Here is an 18668-nt window from a genome sequence, read left to right as displayed (position 1 = left end):
AAAAAAAAAAAAAAAAAAAAAAAAAAAAAAAATATATATATATATATATATATATATTTGGAGGACTAAACTCTTGGAATACAAAATGTGGTTCGTTTGAGTAAATAATATTAAAACAAATAAATAGACTGAAAAAAAGAAACTTTAAAATTTAATGTTGAAGGAAAAAGAATAGTATAGTAGTAAGGAAACTAGACAACAGTTTCATTTTAATTTTTCAGTACAAACAGTTGCAACATTTTCTGGCTTCAACATCCTAGAAGCATGTTACACACATGGCTAAGGAATGTTAGCAGTTGTGAAATTCAGGCTTTGAATCTGCTTTTCCCTAATTTAGAATTCCCCATAGAGCAATGCAACTACATTTAGAGAAGATTCTCAAGCTGCCTTCGTTGCTAAGCCTACCCACAAAGTCCACATCCCCTCTAAAAATCCTGTTGGATTACAGACACACAGGAAGTGACCCTGGTGGGTAGTGTTCACAGCACTCATCGTGAACAAAATCATTATCATACTTTGAATTACTTATCTTAGTGATTCTTATGAGTACCTAGAAGTGTGCAATATACAGAATAAGGGACTAAAATGCAGGACTGTGTCACTTAACCTACCCACACTTGCCTTCATCTACCAGAGCTAGCTTATTTTTTGGTGGCTCACCCACTTTTCCTTGGAACTTCCCTTATAATGTCAATCAGCTTTTAAGACTCTATAATATACTGATATATAGCCTTGGGGAAAAAAAAGATTATTAACTCCCTTACAAAATCCTTAGCATATTATATTACCTTTTCTATAATTCTTATCAGTGAAAGATTACTATTTCATCTATACTTTCCTGACTCTTCAGGAAAAGGCAAGTGCACTTTATCTAAAAAGAGTCCCACTGAAAGAAAGTTACTCATATTGTTTTGGCTGTTGACATCATTTAGTTTGAACAAAATTTTTTTTTTGGCTGCATTAGTGTCTTTGTTGCTGCTCAGGCTTTCTCTAGTTGCAGCGAGCGGGGGCCACTCTTCGTTGTGGTGCGTGGGCTTCTCATTGAGGTGGCTTCTTGTTGTGGAGCACGGACTCTAGGTGCACAGGCTTCAGTTGTTGCAGCGCACAGGCTCAGTAGTTGTGGCTCATGGGCTTTAGAGCACAGGCTCAGTAGTTGTGGTGCATGGACTTAGCTGCTCTGCAGTACGTGGGATCTTCCTGGACCAGGGCTCAAACCCAAGCCCCCTGCATTGGCAGGCAGATTCTTAACCACTCTGCTACCAGGGAAGTCCCTGAACAGAATATTAAGGATGCAGGCAGTCCTCTTATTTTGGATTATTGTTGTTAGGACCTTTAACATAGTCAAGATTTACATCAAACACAATGGTTTAATCACCTCTTATGGTGACTCACAGTCACTTATAAGCATTTTTTCCATCATTTAGAAATAGATGACCTACTCACAATACAAAAAGGCAGAAACTTCTGCCTGTTGACAGCATTCCAGAGGCTAAACACTTTTTATTAAACATGAAACAGTGATTAAATTGACCTCAAATATTATTTGTTATGTCTCTTGCTAAAAGAAGTTGCCTGATTATTTAAGAGGCTGCCACTGAATTTAGATAAACTCACTGCAAAATTCAGCGAGCCAGCCTTGGCTTCTGAAGAACCTAAAATTCTCCCCTACTGCTACCCTTCATTCCTTCTGCACTGATAGAATCTCTACTCCCTTATTCCTAGATAGGGATAATAATGTCCAATTTCCACTTATTTATTACCAACTAGTCCCTGGAGTAGCAGGGTTAAAATTTAAAGGCTTATTAAATATGTAAAACACACCAAAAAACATGAGAATATTTATACACTACTGACATCCAGATGCTTTAGCCTCTCAACAGATGGCTTTCCAACTTTCTTGCACGAAAAACTTACTCTAGTGGTCTGTGATTATTTGTCCTCACTTTCACTCCTCTGTTTATATGTCCATGACTTTCTCTCCCTCAAATAATAAGCCACTACTTCAACAAGAAAGCAGAGAGAATGTCAACTCAGAAGTAATAAAAGAAACAAAATCTGCCCTGCACAGTAAGACAGAGCTGTATCTTTCACCATAACCCAATGGCTGTCAACTTTGGTTATATATTAGAATCACCTTGGGAACTTTTTATCCTAATGCCTAGGCCTCATTCCATACTTCTTACATAAGTATCTCTGAGGATGGGACATCAGTATTTTTTAAAGCTCCCCCGAAAGACTGCAAAATGTAGTCAGGTTGAGAACCACTACACTAACTCAGGATGAATAGCTGCTCTCTAATAAGAATTAATCCCAAATCTTGTTTTCCATACAGAATTTCAGAGGACTTTTCAAGAAATTCCTAGGATCTGATCTGCTTTAAAATTCGGGAATTTCTTCACTAGTAAAGGAAGGAAGAAGGGGGATTCTATTTCACTGATACAAGGAAGGAGGAAGGAGTCCTTCGCACACTTTCATATCCGCCAGGAGTTGCTTCTCCTCCCCATATAGATGGTCAAATCACGAAGACAAGTTTTGGGTTCCCATTAAGCAGGACTGACATTAGTCATACATCTATGATTCCTGCAATTTAAATGTCAAAGCGTCCTAGTCCCCAAAGGTTCTTTCTCCTACCTCCAGCAGGTCTATCATCCTGGTCATCTGGGAGTAGATAAGGACCCTATGTCCTTGAGACTTGAGCCGAGTCAACAGGACATCAAGAGCATACAGCTTTCCACTGTCAGTGATGAGGCTCTCCTTGCCTAGGGAGAAGAAAAGGGGGGAAGCGGGAAATTATATTTAATTGAAGCAGCAAAATCACTCACTGCAAAGCTGTATGCAGCCAAAATTACTGCAACCAGGACGCTTGTCATCACGAGAGCAGGAAAGTACTCTAGAGAAGAATGCAAAGCACTGTTAAATCATATCCAGTAGTGCTCTGGGAAGAAATACCCTGAAGTAGGGAGGTGTAGGTCCCCTCCCAACTGACAGTTCCCAATCAGACATCTGCTGCTAAGGCATCTGAAAGTTTCCCTGCTCCACATTTTTTTTCCCCCGCTCCACATTTTTATTCAAGAGACAGCAGGTACATGTGGACATCTAAGAGTAATATCCATGCCAAACCTGCTGTAAGTGACCTGAGAAATCTGTTTTTCCTTTGTTCATCTTATGTCTAGGTATCTGTTTCTACTAGTCCTGTGGCTACATGGTTTACCTCCCAAAGGCATGAGAATGTAGAGAAACAAGGGCTGCTCTTGCCTGCCCCTAAAGACACTTGAACACCAAGAAATGCACTAAAAACCAAAACCAAAACCAAAATAAAAAAAACCCCTCCCTCTCTTGGATGATTTCAAATAGGTTGGCTGGTAAATGTCATTATCCTAAGCTGTAATTTAATAAAGACACTAGGGCTTATTCAGCTTTTCAGAAAGACTGACTTTGGGTTTCTCTGAAATGGAAGCTGCTTTCACTCACTAATTTGTGCTTCCTCCTTCCTCTTCCTATTAAAAAAAAAAAAAAAAAGGGCATTTCAGCCAAAGATCTTTAGAGAACACTTAACTCACAAATTTTCATCTTATCCATTCAGTATCATTCAACTCCCATCACATTTCAGGAAGTAGAGTTTCCTGTTTGCAGACTGGTCCATAAACATACCCTAAACAATTGCTGCTACTAGGAGGGGAAGAGATGAAACTTAAGGGGCTGGGAGATGTAAGAGTATGTTTGCAAGTGGCTGTGGGATGCAAAAAGAGAGACAGAAAGGCTGGAGAGCTCACATACACAGCTAACTACTAAAAGTAAAAAAAGGAAACTGTTAAGAAAAACATACTGTCTACCTTTAGTTTCAGGTTTGAACCTGTGGTTTTTCCTCTGAACTACAGAAGCTGACTGTTGAGAGCAATCCAAAAGTTTTCAACGGTCATTTCTCTGTTCTCGCCACTATCTGCCAAGTACACAATTAATTGTATAAACCGAATGAGAACAGATGTGCTGACAGCACCACAACAAATCATCAGCCACTCTGTTTCTGCTACAAAGCTACAGGTCCTGGATGTTTACTCCTCTGCACTGCAGCCTGCCTTTTCCCACCTTCGGAACATTGCCAGGCCACATTTCTTCCTCCACCACCCCCTCCCTGACACTGTGGCACACACCTTTGTTCAGCCTCTTTGTTTGGTCCTGTTTAGATTATTGAAATGCTCTCCTTGTTGGTCTCCTTACCAACGCAATCAAATGACTGCAGCTGGGACAGAACCGATTGCTAAGCCCTCTTGCTGGCACCGGACAAGGAGGCCTATATAAATTCCCAGCCTGATCAGGCAGCAATGCTTTCCTAACAACTTCAAGGGTTTCTTCTTGCCAATTACCCTTCTCCTTTAATTGGGTTCCCTGGGGTCCCTCAATTTTGATAGCTCCTAAACATTCCCTAAAGAGGTACCAATCAGCTTCAGACAGTAAGTTTCTTTTTTTCTCATTAAAAGCATAGGAAAGTGAAAAAAAGAAACCCATATGTTTTTCAGTCACTGAGTGAGAGTGGGCAAGCTAAGCACATCAGATTTCTGCAGCCTGCTTATCTCCTCTTTCCATTCGTATATAGTCCCTCAACACAAATATTTAAGTATATACAAATCTGTCTTGTGCCTGAATATTCAGAAGCTTCAATTCATCTCAAAATCATGATTTAATGGTTTTCATACCTTCCTGCTTCCCACATCTACTTTACTTTGCAAGCAGAACGAACTGATGCTAGGATTAGGAAAACTCAGAGATGAAGATGTACACTTAGAAGAGAACTCTGATGCACCTAAAAGAAGCAAGAAGTCGCACCTGTTGTTAGCTTGTTATTGTTTAGGTGGGGGAGGTGTAAGTGGATGGACTGAATTTCTTTGGACTTGCCTGAAGGAAAAGGTCCAAGAAGAAAGTGACATCAGCAACAGCCTTAAAACACTTAAGCAGAAAAAAACAGTTTTCTTTCACTGCACACTGTTGCCTTCTGGGCCTGGCATCCATTACCCAATTTTCAGGAGCTACCAAAGTTGCACTGGACAAGAGCACCACCTGTTGCTAAGCAGGGCACAGAGCCAAGAAGAGCACAATTCCCTAGAAATTAGGCTGACTCTGCCAAGTCAAACCTGTGCCCAGCCCCTTCTTTCAAACAGAAGCTCAAAAAATGCTGAAATGAAAAGACCTACGCTACTTTCTTGCAATCTTTCCTACAATCCTACAGTACACAATCTTACAGTATTTTCACTTAGATACAAGCTCTTACTGACCACAGTATAAGATCCTGGTCACTGACAAAATGAATGTATCCAATGGCAGTAAAATTAGGGTAACAGATAAAATAATATCTCCTTTTTCCAAGGAGAGGAGACTTTTGAAGGGATTGTACACACTTCTCTTGGTGAAACACAGAGAGACATTCAAGGTGTGAAATCCAGAAGATTTTGGTCAGTCTCTCAAGGAATATAATAAAACCAACCCTTCCCAGGGAAACAGAAAATGTAAAAGTATAGAGGAAAAAGAGATAAAATACAGGTTCCAATGACCCCTCCACCCCCCACTGCCCTGCCCAGCCAGTCTACCGAGCACAATGGGGTCAGTGAGGAGCTGGTTGGTTCTCACAGTAAACAGCCAGTGAGGCTGGTGCTTTTTATCGATGCAAAAAGAACTCAGACACTTCCTGCTATTTAAACAAGGTCCATTTTTCTTTCAAAGAACAGGAAAAGCCACAAGAGATTCCCACAGCGCCAGCAATAAGCCTTCTCCTTCTGTACTGGGAACTTAGGAGTCAAAATGAAAAAGGGAGAAAGAAGAAATAAGGTGTTATCTTGCTTCTTTTAACACCTGTGCTCATCTTCTGCCGGGGACTCTGTGGTTTCCAAACCTGCTGGCTTCTATTCCTCTATTCCAACTATTATTCAGGCCTGCTTTACACCTGGGCTTTCCCCTTATTTTCTAACAATATACCTTCACCCACTGCTTTCACCTGTTTTAAGTCAGATATGAGGCCATATACATATTGCTCTTGTACACAAAATGGTATCTTCCAGTTCAAAGTACCCCCAAAGCAACTAACAGGTTGACCCAAAGTCCCTCGACACTTGACAAAGTTAACATTAAATGGAAAAGCCAGGTCTTAAAGCCTTTAACCCAGTTATCTCTTAGAAATAGCAGAGCCTCTTTTGAACCCTTAACTCTAGTTTACGTGCCAGTAAGATGAATACAATCAAAGCATCAGAGAATTTGGACAACTGAAACGAACATGGTAGCTTTAAGCTACCACTCCAGTGTGCCTGCAGGTGTAAGCAAGGAACATAAGCCTATGAACCCTGTGTTTGGTTTCCTTAAAAGTAGTCTCACTAAAGCAAAAATGAAAACCTAGTTTCCTTTCAACCCTCGACCTTGACTCTAGTAGGTCTGGGAATCCGCTAGCATTTTGGCACAAAACACTGTTTTTCTTCTGGTTATCATTCAGATCTCTAGTGCTTCGTGCAGGACACTGTTTATGCTACTTAAACTAGGCTTTCTGTGAGTGACGACATTTTCATTCATTCCACTGGCAATGGCACAAGACGACTGTACTCACTCGACCTGAAGCCTTTCCTACCAAGTTTATTTCCCTACACCCCCCGCCCCCACCCCTAAGAGTGGTATTCCTCTCTCAGCTGTAAGCTTGTCACAGGAGAGCATTTAGGCAGAAATCTAAAAAAAATTTCTATTTCCACTCAAGTCACAAATTACTTAAGCATTCTTACCTACAATCACTAAGGGTAAAAGAGGAAATAGAAACCTCAAGAACTTTGAATTCTGAATATCTGAAACCACCACATGGAGTATCTTCCTGGTTCTTCCCTTGCCAAAGCTGGGAACATATGCCAAGAGAAAGGAGGACTCACCTGGAATCCTGATGAAAGACCAGCCATTCTGAGGCCTAATGCTCCACAGTCCTCCAGCTGGTTCTGGAAAGAACTGAGACCGTCGATTTAGCCAGTCTGCCGCCAGTTCAGGGGCCCCATTCAACAAACACTGCTTGGCTGCCAGACTCCCTCCTTCCTTCAGCACTCGCCGCTCATATTCTGCACTTCGGTCATTGCAGTAAGAATCCAATGGCACTGCGGTGACCTGCAGTGAAAGATTCACATGAGATGGCTCTTTCACATTTTCCACACCCACTAAGCCTTTTGGGAACTTTGACTTTGAAATCAGACTAATGTGGATAATTCTTAGACTAGCGGTTTTAACTTCCCTGCTCTGACAAACTAACCTGTCCTTAATAACTGACTTAGTGAGCTTCCCCAGGTAAAAAGCCAACCTCCATAAAATGAATTTTCAACAAACTAAAGATCCAAAGAGTGCTGGAGTTTGCAGATAAACTGGGATACCAGGTCAGGAATAATTCTATCACAAATATATATATATATAAAATCACTTTGTCATCTCCCTTCATTGCCAGACAGTGCTTTTGGCAAAGTTCTATTAGCCATACACAGGATGGTGAGGCCATAAAGGGAGCTGGAGATAGTCATCATTAAAGAAGTAAAGAGTATCCTCCTGGTGCATCTGAAGCTATCTTTAAGGATTCTGTGGCAAAGCTCGTCAACATTTCTTTTTCCTGTTCCCTGACCAGGTTACTGACTGACAAACGTAATGGAAGATAAGAGAATCTTTCTTTCAGGCCATAAGCTGCGGGGGAGCGTTATGGGGTAGGGATTAGAGAAAGCAATTGCCAGAGAGTAGTGAATTCATTTCCTGGCTAGGGCAGAGGCTTTGCACAAATTCTTATCTCACATTCAAATGCTGCCCCCCAAAGGAACAGAAGGCTCCTGCCAACTTAGAAACACAGGTTTTATCCTTCTTTAATGACCTGGGTCCATTCCCACTATAATAAGCAGCTATGCATTCAGATGTCTGTGAAATCATCTGATAAGGAGTCTGAGGTTACCTTTTGTTAAAATTTGGAGGTTGTGATTACCTGTAAGCCCAGGTTGATAAAAATGTTAAGGTCCCATTATTAGCAGCGAATTGCTCAGAAGAACCATGGAGCTAGACCAAGAGATAGGAAGAATGTGGATATAAGGAGCAAGGGCAGAGGTATGGGAAAGATCAGAACATAAAGTACTGGCTGTACGTAGTTAGGTAGTTCTATTCTTTCTATTACTTATTGGAAGTTAGACATTTAGGAAAATCTACCTTGCTACTAACTTTTATATTTTCATGCCCATCAATATTTAGGGCAATGGTTTGTCAAGTTTTGGTGGGCATAAGAACCTTCCTAGGAGCCTATCTAATGTGCAGATTTTGATCCAGGCCTAAGGTAGGAATCACTAGTTCTAGGGTTTTTTTTTTTTTGCGGTACGTGGGCCTCCCACTGCCGTGGCCTCTCCCGTTGCGGAGCACAGGCTCCGGAGGCGCAGGCTCAGCAGCCACGGTTCACAGGCCTAGCCGCTCCACGGCATGTGGGTCCTCGGGGCACGAACCCGCGTCCCCTGCATCAGCAGCTGGACTCTCAACCACCGCGCGACCAGGGAAGCCCGCAAATGCAATCTTTTCTTTTTTTTTTTCAGTACACGGGCCTCTCACTGTTGTGGCCTCTCCCGTTGCAGAGCACAGGCTCCGGACATGCAGGCTCAGCGGTCATGGCTCACAGGCCCAGACGCTCCACGGAATGTGGGATCTTCCCGGACCAGGGCACGAACCCATGTCCGCTGCATCGGCAGGCGGACTCTCAACCACTGCGCCACTAGGGAAGCCCTAGTTCTAGGTTTGTTTTTTTTTTTTTTTTTAGTTCTAGGTTTTTAACATGCACCCCAGCATCTCAGGCCAAGCCTTGAGAAATACTGCCTTGGGGTACATATACAATCAGCTAGCTGACTGTGGGGCTGCAGGTACCTCTGCTGGAAACTGGAGGATACCAAAACTGGAGAAAGAGCATCATTTACCAATAACCAAAGACTACACTACTCTGGCTTACAGATGAAGCTAAATTCATTTTGCTAGGGAGCAGTGCCATCTATAGTCCAGATGCAAAACTACAGTGGGTCACAGCAAGCTGGGCCCCTGGCGCTCCAAAACCCAGAAAAGCTCACGCAATAAATCAGCTTACTTAGTACTAGGAATAGGTTTTGGTAGTCTCATACCACATTTACCCACTCCAAAAGGAGTTTGTTCTCTTGCTTCCAAGTTATTCATCTTTCCCACCGAAAGTTGAGCACAGGCAAATAAAGACTGAAACACAAAGTAGGTGATTAAAAATTGGGTCACGACTTCTCTGGTGGTGCAGTGGTTAAGAATCGCCCTCCAATGCAGGGGACTCGGGCTCGATCCCTGGTCAGGGAACTAGATCCCACATGCATGCTACAACTAAGGAGCACACATGCCCCAAGTAAGACCTGGTGCAACCAGGATAAATTAAATAAATAAAAATAAAAATAGGGCTTCCCTGGTGGCACAGTGGTTGAGAGTCTGCGTGCCGATGCAGGGGACACGGGTTCGTGCCCCGGTCTGGGAAGATCCCACATGCCGCGGAGCGGCTGGGCCCGTGAGCCATGGCCACTGGGCCTGCGCATCCGGAGCCTGTGCTCCGCAACGGGAGACGCCACAACAGTGAGAGGCCCACGTACCACACACACACAAAAATAAATAAATAAATAAATAAATAAATAAATAAGTTGTGTCTTTCACTCAGGCCCGTGGCACTGGCAGGATGGGCAAGTGTTGCAGTCTTCGCACTACCAGGAAGCTCCACAGCCACCGACGAGACCAGAAGTGGCATAATAAACAATACAAGAAAGCCTATTTGGGCACAGCCCTGAAGGCCAGCCCTTTTGGAGGTGCTTCTCATGCCAAGGGAATTGTGCTTGAAAAAGTAGGGGTTGAAGCCAAACAGCCAAATTCTGCCATCAGGAAGTGTGTCAGGGTTCAGCTCATCAAGAATGGCAAAAAAATCAGAGCCTTTGTACCCAATGATGGTTGTTTGAATTTTATTCATCATTTAGGAAAATGATGAAGTTCTGGTTGCTGGATCTGGTCGCAAAGGTCATGCTCTTGGTGACATTCCTGGAGTCTGCTCTTAAGGTCATCAAAGTAGCCAATGTCTCCCTTTTGGTCTTATACAAAGGCAAGAAGGAAAGACCAAGATCGTAAGTTTTGATGTTAAAAGCAGGATAGCAATAAATTTCCATATGCCAAAAAAAAAAAAAAAAAAATTGGGTCTCTCCCGCCATGGCTTGTCCTGGCAGTAGCCCAGCAGATACTAAACCAGAGCAGACATCTGCCACCTAGGATATGAGTTTCAGAACGTGACAATCAATAGTGGCTATACTTCCACAAAAATGGTTTGAGAAGCAGTGGTCTGAACCACAGAAGCATGACCAGTTCTATATAGCTCAAACAGCAAGCACTCTTGGATGAGTAAGCATACTTAATCTTTTCTAATTAGAGACTCATACGGACAAATTTTACACTCAAAGATAACTGCTTTTTTTAAAAAATCTTATTGGAGTATAGTTGATCTATTATTGTCGTGTTAATTTCTGCTGCATAGCAAAGTAACTCAGTTATACATATATATATTCTTTTTCATTACTGTTTATCATAGGATATTGAATATAGTTCCCTATGCTATACAGTAGGACCTTGTTATTTATCCATCCTATATATAAAACAGTTTGCATCTGCTAATCTCAAACTCTCAATCCTTCCCTCCCTCCCCCCCACCTCTTACTTTGATTTTGTCCCCTGCGTCGGCAGGCGGACTCTCAACCACTGCGCCACCAGGGAAGCCCAGTGAAATATTTTTTAATGTTTTGATAAGCTTATTTGGCAGGAGCCCTGGATCAAGATATATACAGAATCATACAGTGCCATGTTGTAAGTACGTAAGCAGTGAACTCATGAGGTCCAAAAGGAGGCAAACAAGTCCATTTCTACTTAAATTGTGCTTTCTAAGTCAGCTCTATCCTAAACAGCCTCCACCCATTCTGCTAACCCCAAGTGGCCTTCCTGATTGCTCAGAAGCAGGGGGAGATGGAGCATGACATACTCATTCTTGCCTCCCCACAAATGGAAATGCATACTCCCTTTAGTCCCACATGAGCAAACCCCTGTTTCTTGCTTCATTAACTTCCTAAACTATAGCATCTTCAGGGGCTGTCTCCTCAAGCATTCAGCGCGTCCTTCCTGAGGACACGTATATTCCTGCTCTAGCTCTAGGAAGCGTGACCGCTCCAAGCGCTTCAGTTTCTTGGTGTGATGAATTTCCAGGGTCTTAGCTTATTAACCCTGCAGAATGATTTCTTAAGCTAATGATAATTCCTTCCTTAGTGACACAGTTCTTCCTGAATTGACCCTAAAGTTTTCACAGCACATGCCATGGAAATTAATTTGTGTTAACTCAATGCCAGGGTTGAGACGTCAAAGGAAATCAGTTTCTCTCCACTGCAGATGGGTTAGAAATCAATATAAGATCATTAAAATACCTCATAAAATGTTGCCTTATTCACACCCCCAGCCTGATCTACAGATCTTGTGTGTGTATAAAACATTCAGACATGTTTAAAACTCTTCTTCCTGTCCTCCTAACTATGGGGTGATTACTCCCATTTCAGATTTAGCACATGCTACGTGAAGAAACTCTACAAATGTGGGGAGAAGGGCTGAACAGGAAAGGGTGCTGGGGAGGAGCCCCTCAGCCAGATGAGAAAAGCTTCCTCCTGCTTCCTGCCTGCCACCACACCTTTAGGCTAACAGTCTTCTTCAAGTTACTATTGTTTTTTTAGGGAAACATCAGTACCAGGCATGAGAGTTTAGACTTCAGGCTCCTCAGAAACAATACGTAAGTAGTACAGTGGGGGTCTGTATATGTAAGTATGTCAGAAGAGTGGGGTTATTCTTCAGAGTGGTTGGCTATAGAGCTTTTATTTTTTTAATTTTTTTTTGCGGTACGCGGGCCTCTCACGGTTGTGGCCTCTCCCCTTGTGGAGCACAGGCTCCAGACGCACAGGCTCAGCGGCCATGGCTCACGGGCCCAGCCTCTCCGTGGCATGTGGGATCTTCCCAGACCAGGGCATGAACCCATGTCCCCTGCATCGGCAGGCGGACTCTCAACCACTGCGCCACCAGGGAAGCCCCGGCTATAGAGCTTTGAGTGGTATAAATGAAGAATTTTTATGTCTATAAATGCAGTTACAGTCCAGGGCAGTTCACTTTTTTTTTTTTTTGCTGTACGCGGGCCTCTCACTGTTATGGCCTCTCCCGTTGCGGAGCACAGGCTCCGGATGTGCAGGCCCAGCGGCCATTGCTCATGGGCTCAGCCTCTCCGCGGCATGTGGGATCTTCCCAGACCAGGGCACGAACCCGTGTCCCCTGCATCAGCAGGTGGACTCTCAACCACTGCACCACCAGGGAAGACCGGGCAGTTCACTTTTTACTGGCTCTATAAAACACGGGGAATATGAGAAGTAAAAAATGTCTTGACATCCCTCTCTCAAAAATCTAGGCTTCCTCTTATAGGCCTCTCCATGTACATAACAGATTAGGAGAGTAAAAAGGAAACAACCATGCAACTATGAAGCCTGAAGGCTGATTTCTATGCAAGCCCTTGGCTTTAGATATTTTCTGGAAAAAGTGCTTTTCCCTAGATCAACTTAAGCTTCAAAGACCAAGAATGCTTTGGAAGAACTGGGTACCTACAAAACCCAAATACTTTCTGGAGAATCAATATAAATCAAACAAAGTTGATAATGATAAGAGAATCAAGTTTGTGTAGCACAGGACAAGCAGAGAAATCTAGGCAGGCAGGAATCAATGAGACTCTACTGTCATCTCATTTCCATTCATCATCTTTCTTTGGATCCTCTGCCAGATTCTGACCTTTGATAACTTAATAAAAGTTAAGGATGTAAGCTGATATAAATAATGGTAGAGAAATATCATCACAAAGAAGAATTAAAAGTCTCCACCTTCTTTGAATGGAACTGTGAAAACAGTAGACTTGCTAGGATGAGTGAAGAAAACAAGATAAAAACACAGAAGGGTAAGAAAAGTCAACCTCTTAGAGTCTCCTGGCTAAATGAAAGTTGCCCTTAGAGCAAATGGAAACAAGCTGGAAAGACAAACTTGTTTTTGCTCTAATTGCAGTCTGGCCACATCTCTACTCTGCCTCTCCCCCTTCATGTACTGCTTCATGGTTGTAAGAGAATTTCTGTCTGGCTCTGATCAGAAAGACATGAAGAGTGGAAGATGTAAGCGAAGTAAACAGCCACAGTGTGCCAAGGGGAGCCTTTGCAGCGACACTGTCGGCAATCACCAGAGTGCGCTGTTTTGATAAACAGGGTATCAGGAAGGATCTAACAGCTGTTCAAAGTTGAAACCACAATAGAAACTACTCCCAATCTGCGAACAAGACTACTACCACTGACTGGTGGATATGGCCCAATAGTCACTTTTCAGAGGGAACATACTTGTGAACCACAGTCCAGGCAGAGCTGCTGAAGAAAGCTAGAGAATACCATCTAAGAAATTTCTTGATGCTGGAGTGTTATATTTCCCTTTGTTATTTGGAGACTGTACTGAGGCGATAAGGCCAGATCAAATCTCCCTCCCAATCAGGCCCCCTCCTCTGAAAAACCCTCAAAAACCTCAAAACAGGTGACAAATGGCTCCCTCTTCTATTCAAATATTCCACTGTTCCTGTCCCTGCTATTGGGTGATAACCTACCTAGTAACAGATGGCTTGCTCCCATGGTAGTTTAGAGCCCCAGGCTAAATGAGAGGAACTACACGGAAGCAACATCAGGGAAAGAAGTCACTTCTATTACCATACAACTGTTCTCAAACCAACACCATTCAAAGTGAGGAGTGCTGTCTTGGGAAAGCCAGGACCACAGATGCCCTTTCTAAATACCGAGCATTTATATGTTTCTCAAGGTCCAAATAGCTTAAAACAGTTCTGGTTAAGAAATGGATCCCTTGAAAACTGGTTTATTTCTTCAAACACCATCTATTTTATCTCTTCCCTCCTGCGGCACTTACTCGTGGACTGGCCACACACAAAAAAGATGGCAGCTCAGTGAGCAGGCAGCAACGAAGCGAGGAGGTAGCTGATCTCCGCTGATGGATGACCTGGTCTGAGTAGCCACTCACTGCTTTACAGTGGCTGCTGAAAACCAGAGACTACAAAACAAAAATGCAAATTAGTGCTACTGACAATTATTTAATGTAAGCAAAACAGAAAAAATATCACATATAATCAAGGTTCATTCTAATTTCAAACTGTGCTTTTATTAATGTACCTTAGGTAAATGTCATCTCTAATTCTGCCTTTTTCTGGAAGAGATTCTGTTTATTATAAATAGTTACAGCAAAATTTTCATTAGACAAAACAGCATTTTGTGTATGTCAGGGGAAGTTTGGTTCATTTGTTAAACTGTGGATACAAACCCATTTGTCTTGAGTTAAAAAAGATGACCAATAATATTTCCTCCTAAATTTTTCTTTTAGGCAGATCTGTTTAGTATTTCATGTGTGTACAACAGTGCAGTACAGTTCTAGCAAGGTTAGAAGTTCTATTTATTTGGAGACATCAATAAAATTGGTCAGGAACAGGAAACAATCTCTCTTTAGTTCCTCTAACCTAACTACCATTTAAAAAATTAAAAACTTACATTACTGTATCAATTCATTTTAACAGACTTAAAGCTCATGTTAAAGCTTCAGTTTGCAGCCATTCATATGAAAGATTTTCAAGTATGGAATGTTCACATACAAAGAATTTGTCAGTGGGATTACAGTGTTGTATCAATATATTGCAGGTGCAGTTCTTTATTCAGTTCAATATTAGACATTTTATCTTTGGATCTCCATTCTCGATTATTTCATTTATTTGTCTTACTGGTTTCTCAAGGCAGGCTGGTAACCTAAATAATCATATGAATGAAGATAATACAAAAACTGCAAGAGGAACAGTAACCAGGACCCTCTGCAGGAGAGTAACAGTTATAATTCCAATACCGAAAGTGTCCAGTACCAAATCTCCTCAAAGCTTCTTTGTTTAGTATATATTTCCTCCTGAAGTACATGGGTTCTTCAGGATCACAGTTTGAAAGAAGCCATCTCAAGTTGTCTAGTAGGACAGGTGTATCATAATCTGCTTTCATGAAGCAATCAGCACCTTCTAAATAATGGGCATGAAAAAACTGAAAGGCTTTAAATGTTTCCCGCAGAGTTAGGACGTCTTCAGTGATTTCTAATCACACTGTATGGAAGTCTTTACAACACTTCAGTACAATGCTGGACTCATGTAGCTTTGATATGTTTGACATTTTTCTCCAGATGTTTAGGTCCCATCATTAACCACAAAAGAACATTAATCTTCTGATATCGTTTTTCAACAATATCCGTGTTCTCATCTTTATGTTGAGTAGCATCTGCACTGAGATTTATCCACCTCTCGACACGTTTATCTCCATTATCACCTGAATGCCTAGTGTGAGGATCATTATGAAGATTAATAGACCAGGTGTCACCCTGTTCTTCCAGTACTGAATACTGATGAGCTAGGATCATTACTAAAAAAATCCTGTTGCTGATACATAGATGAAAGTAAAAAAAAAAAAAAAATGTAGCCAATTTTCTTGTTTTCTGAAAGTTCACTTCTGATTATTAGTAATAGCTCTTCTTTCCCCTCCTGAGGGTGAAGAGATGACACAAGCCTAGCAACCGCTGCTCGTATCTGTCGTAGTTCAGGGCTGCTAGCTGGGGTGTCCACTGCCACCCGGGTGGCTGAGATAGCAGCAGTGGCTGGCCTAGAGACTTCTGAATTCTTTACTAACTTCTAAAGAGCAGTATCCGTTATCACTTTATCTTTGTAAAAGGAGCTTCTTATACTCCTATTTCTTATACTCCTAAAGAGCAATATCTAAACAATGTCTCAGGGAGGGATCTCTTAAAGTCAACCTCATTTTCAGTATTCTTAAATGGCAAAATCCAACAGATAAGAGATGAAAGAATGACCATTTCCTTCAATTATTTTCTCTCCAACATTGTAGTTATTAATAAGGGATACAACAATCACGATAGGGAGTCATTTTAACACAATATTTTGCTTGTGGTACCTTTCTGGAAAAAGTCTAATGATAATTTTATTTCCGGGGTGGTCATTCCTAAATTAGAACATGTTCACTTGTCTTATATCAGCTAGGTTAAGACAGACTTCTCATTGGCAGTCACTAAATCAAGGTGATTTGTAGCTGATTCGATTTTAAAAGTGATTCACTAGCTCAACATACACAAGCCTTAGCTTTAGAGAAACCCTGACTACCCCCAGTACACTTCACTCAATCTATATTTTTCTAGATCATTTTCTCTTAACACTGGTTCCATCAAATCTTCCTTAGCACAGGTGGTCCTTGGTACCATACTATCCACATTCCCTTCACATAATGACATGAACTGCTAGGTACTGCTAGATACAGAAAATTTTAATGCTTAATAGAGAAGAACACAAAGGACACCTTAGGCACCACTGTGTAGGATGCAGGGGGCAGGGGGGAGGGTGCAGAAAAGAAGATTCATTACTTCTTTAGTCTACTTTGGCCTAAAACAAATTAGAAAAAAAGAAACAATGTCACACAATGAGAGATGTGACTTGGTAATAATGTGGTTACAGTTTTTGCTCTTCTGTTGTCTCCTCCTCCTGTTCTTGAGTATCTTACTACCCTGTAGGCACTGGCAACTGTGTGTCTTGCTGCCAGTACTGCAATATACACACAGCAGCAAAGGAAGGCTTTTGTAGAGTCTTTTGGCACCATGCAAGTCTCAAGTGAAAAATAACAGGGCAGTATGATAGGCCCCTCAGCTGTACACTACCTGCCACAGTGGAGCACAGAGAACACACAGATGTTTTCCCCTCAGATACATACTTGTCCACTTAACAAGGGGCCATTCTTTGCTTTCCATTGCCTTATTTAAAATTAAAAAGAATACTTATGCTAACGTTAGGTCTTCATTACTTAGAAATTAATTTTCTGTTTTTGCTCTTAAAGAACACGTCAAACTCAGATATAGAGAAAAGGTCTCACTTAAAATGAAAGGGTGTAATGTTTATAGATCAATTGCCAAGATTGCATGGATTCTATTTTCACAGATATTCTAAGTAACCAAACAAAAAGGGGGAAATAAAATACAGAAAAACTCTGAAAACAATGGCTTCCCAGAGCTTTCCACAAGGGGTACTGGCAGCTCTCATGATCTCAGGAAATGATGATACAGATACTGCAGTTGCAAATTAACCTCCAGTGGAAGAGTTTTTGGAAACTTCCTGTTTGGGGGATTCTTCATCAATAGCCATTCTAAGCTCTCTAAGCATTTAATAGAGTATAGTGTTTAAAACTTAAAACACACACCACTCTTTTCAAAATAACTTTATATTTAGATTCTTTTGTATATATATTTTTAAATCTTTTTTTTTTTTTTTGACTGTGCTGTGTCTTAGTTACGGCCTGCGGGATCCTTTTTAGTTGAGGCATGCAGAATCTAGTTCCCTGACCAGGGATCGAAATTGGGCCCCCTGCACTGGGAGCGCAGAGTCCTAACCACTGGACCACCTGGAAAGTCCTGTATATTTTAAATTGCAAAATCTGAAATTCCCTCAATTTCTATGAGTTAGTTGGCTCACTAGAGTCGTAGAGTATATAAAGCTTTCAACACGTACAATGCCTAAGCAGACCATAACCATGACAACAGTTTCACTAAGACTGGGACAGGAAATGAAGTTAATGCTGGTACTGTTTCCGCCAATTATCATTTTTAACATAGTATTTAACTGGATACAGTATAAAATCTGTTCTGCCTCCCCAAAAGATGGCTAAATGGTGTATTTCCTACAGATTCTGGTTTTTGTCTTTATTCTTCTGAGCAAAATAAGATTAAAAAGAAAAAAATTCATATGTGTGAGACTTGCACTCTAACCCTTGTAAAACTGTACAAGAAAGGAGCTCTAGTCAGAGCCTACAGTGGGGAGGGAGATGTGTGAGAATGAATTCATAAAATTTTTTAACTAAATGCTATTCCTTCTTGAACTCATCACCAGTAAAGCAGGGTAGAGAACAATGAGGTTAGGACAACACAGAATCAGGCTGGCTTTTGTTCTACAAGCATCACAAGAAATCAGAAAAGCATTCACGTCAAGTAAGAGACTTTAAAAGGCCCTAAACTTCGTTCAAAGTACCCTAAGTGTCATTTGATCCGCGTCCTTAGCCTAGTTCCTAGTTCCTTGATGTTTTTGTACCATCCCAAAGCCAGCATTATGAGAATGGTACTTCCTTGAACTCTGTAACACAGAATTCAAATTTAATATTCACTGCAGGGTAATATTCACCGCAGGGTAAGAAGAAGAGTTTTATAGGCACACTCAGTGAGGGGAAGAGCTTCTCACTGTTCACATTCATTCACGTCCATGGGTGGCAAGGAAGATGAGAGGATTGGGTTAGACTGCTGAATATAACTCAGGTAGTATGTGATTTAAGATAGCTTACCACGAACAAGATGACAACATGTAGGTAAGTCAACATTCATTAACTATCTCCTCAGAGGAATAAGAACAAAGCCTTCACCTTGATCTGATGATAGGAAGCTGTATTTAGGAGACAGGCTGCTGGAACAATACCTAC

At 41.6% G+C, this 18668-nt stretch overlaps 1 protein-coding gene and 1 pseudogene across 2 annotated transcripts in view; one reads left to right on the top strand and one right to left on the bottom strand.

Annotated features, from left to right (window-relative positions):
* Window positions 1–18668, bottom strand: part of INO80 (INO80 complex ATPase subunit) — a 101864-nt gene that overhangs the window by 34227 nt on the left and 48969 nt on the right. For both annotated transcript variants that reach the window (XM_024732421.1, XM_024732422.1), the window contains exons 24-26: window positions 14032–14172; window positions 6897–7122; window positions 2632–2759 (exon numbers count right to left, since the gene is read on the bottom strand). In XM_024732421.1, coding sequence (XP_024588189.1) covers window positions 2632–2759; window positions 6897–7122; window positions 14032–14172 — 495 coding nt within the window. The remainder of the gene's footprint in view (window positions 1–2631; window positions 2760–6896; window positions 7123–14031; window positions 14173–18668) is intronic.
* Window positions 9704–10143, top strand: LOC112391180 (40S ribosomal protein S23 pseudogene; annotated as a pseudogene).

The sequence above is a fragment of the Neophocaena asiaeorientalis genome, unplaced genomic scaffold (assembly GCF_003031525.2).
Source record: "Neophocaena asiaeorientalis asiaeorientalis breed wild unplaced genomic scaffold, Neophocaena_asiaeorientalis_V1.1 scaffold119, whole genome shotgun sequence".
In the NCBI taxonomy this organism is placed as follows: domain Eukaryota; kingdom Metazoa; phylum Chordata; class Mammalia; order Artiodactyla; family Phocoenidae; genus Neophocaena; species Neophocaena asiaeorientalis.
This window is presented reverse-complemented; position numbering and strand designations above follow the sequence as displayed.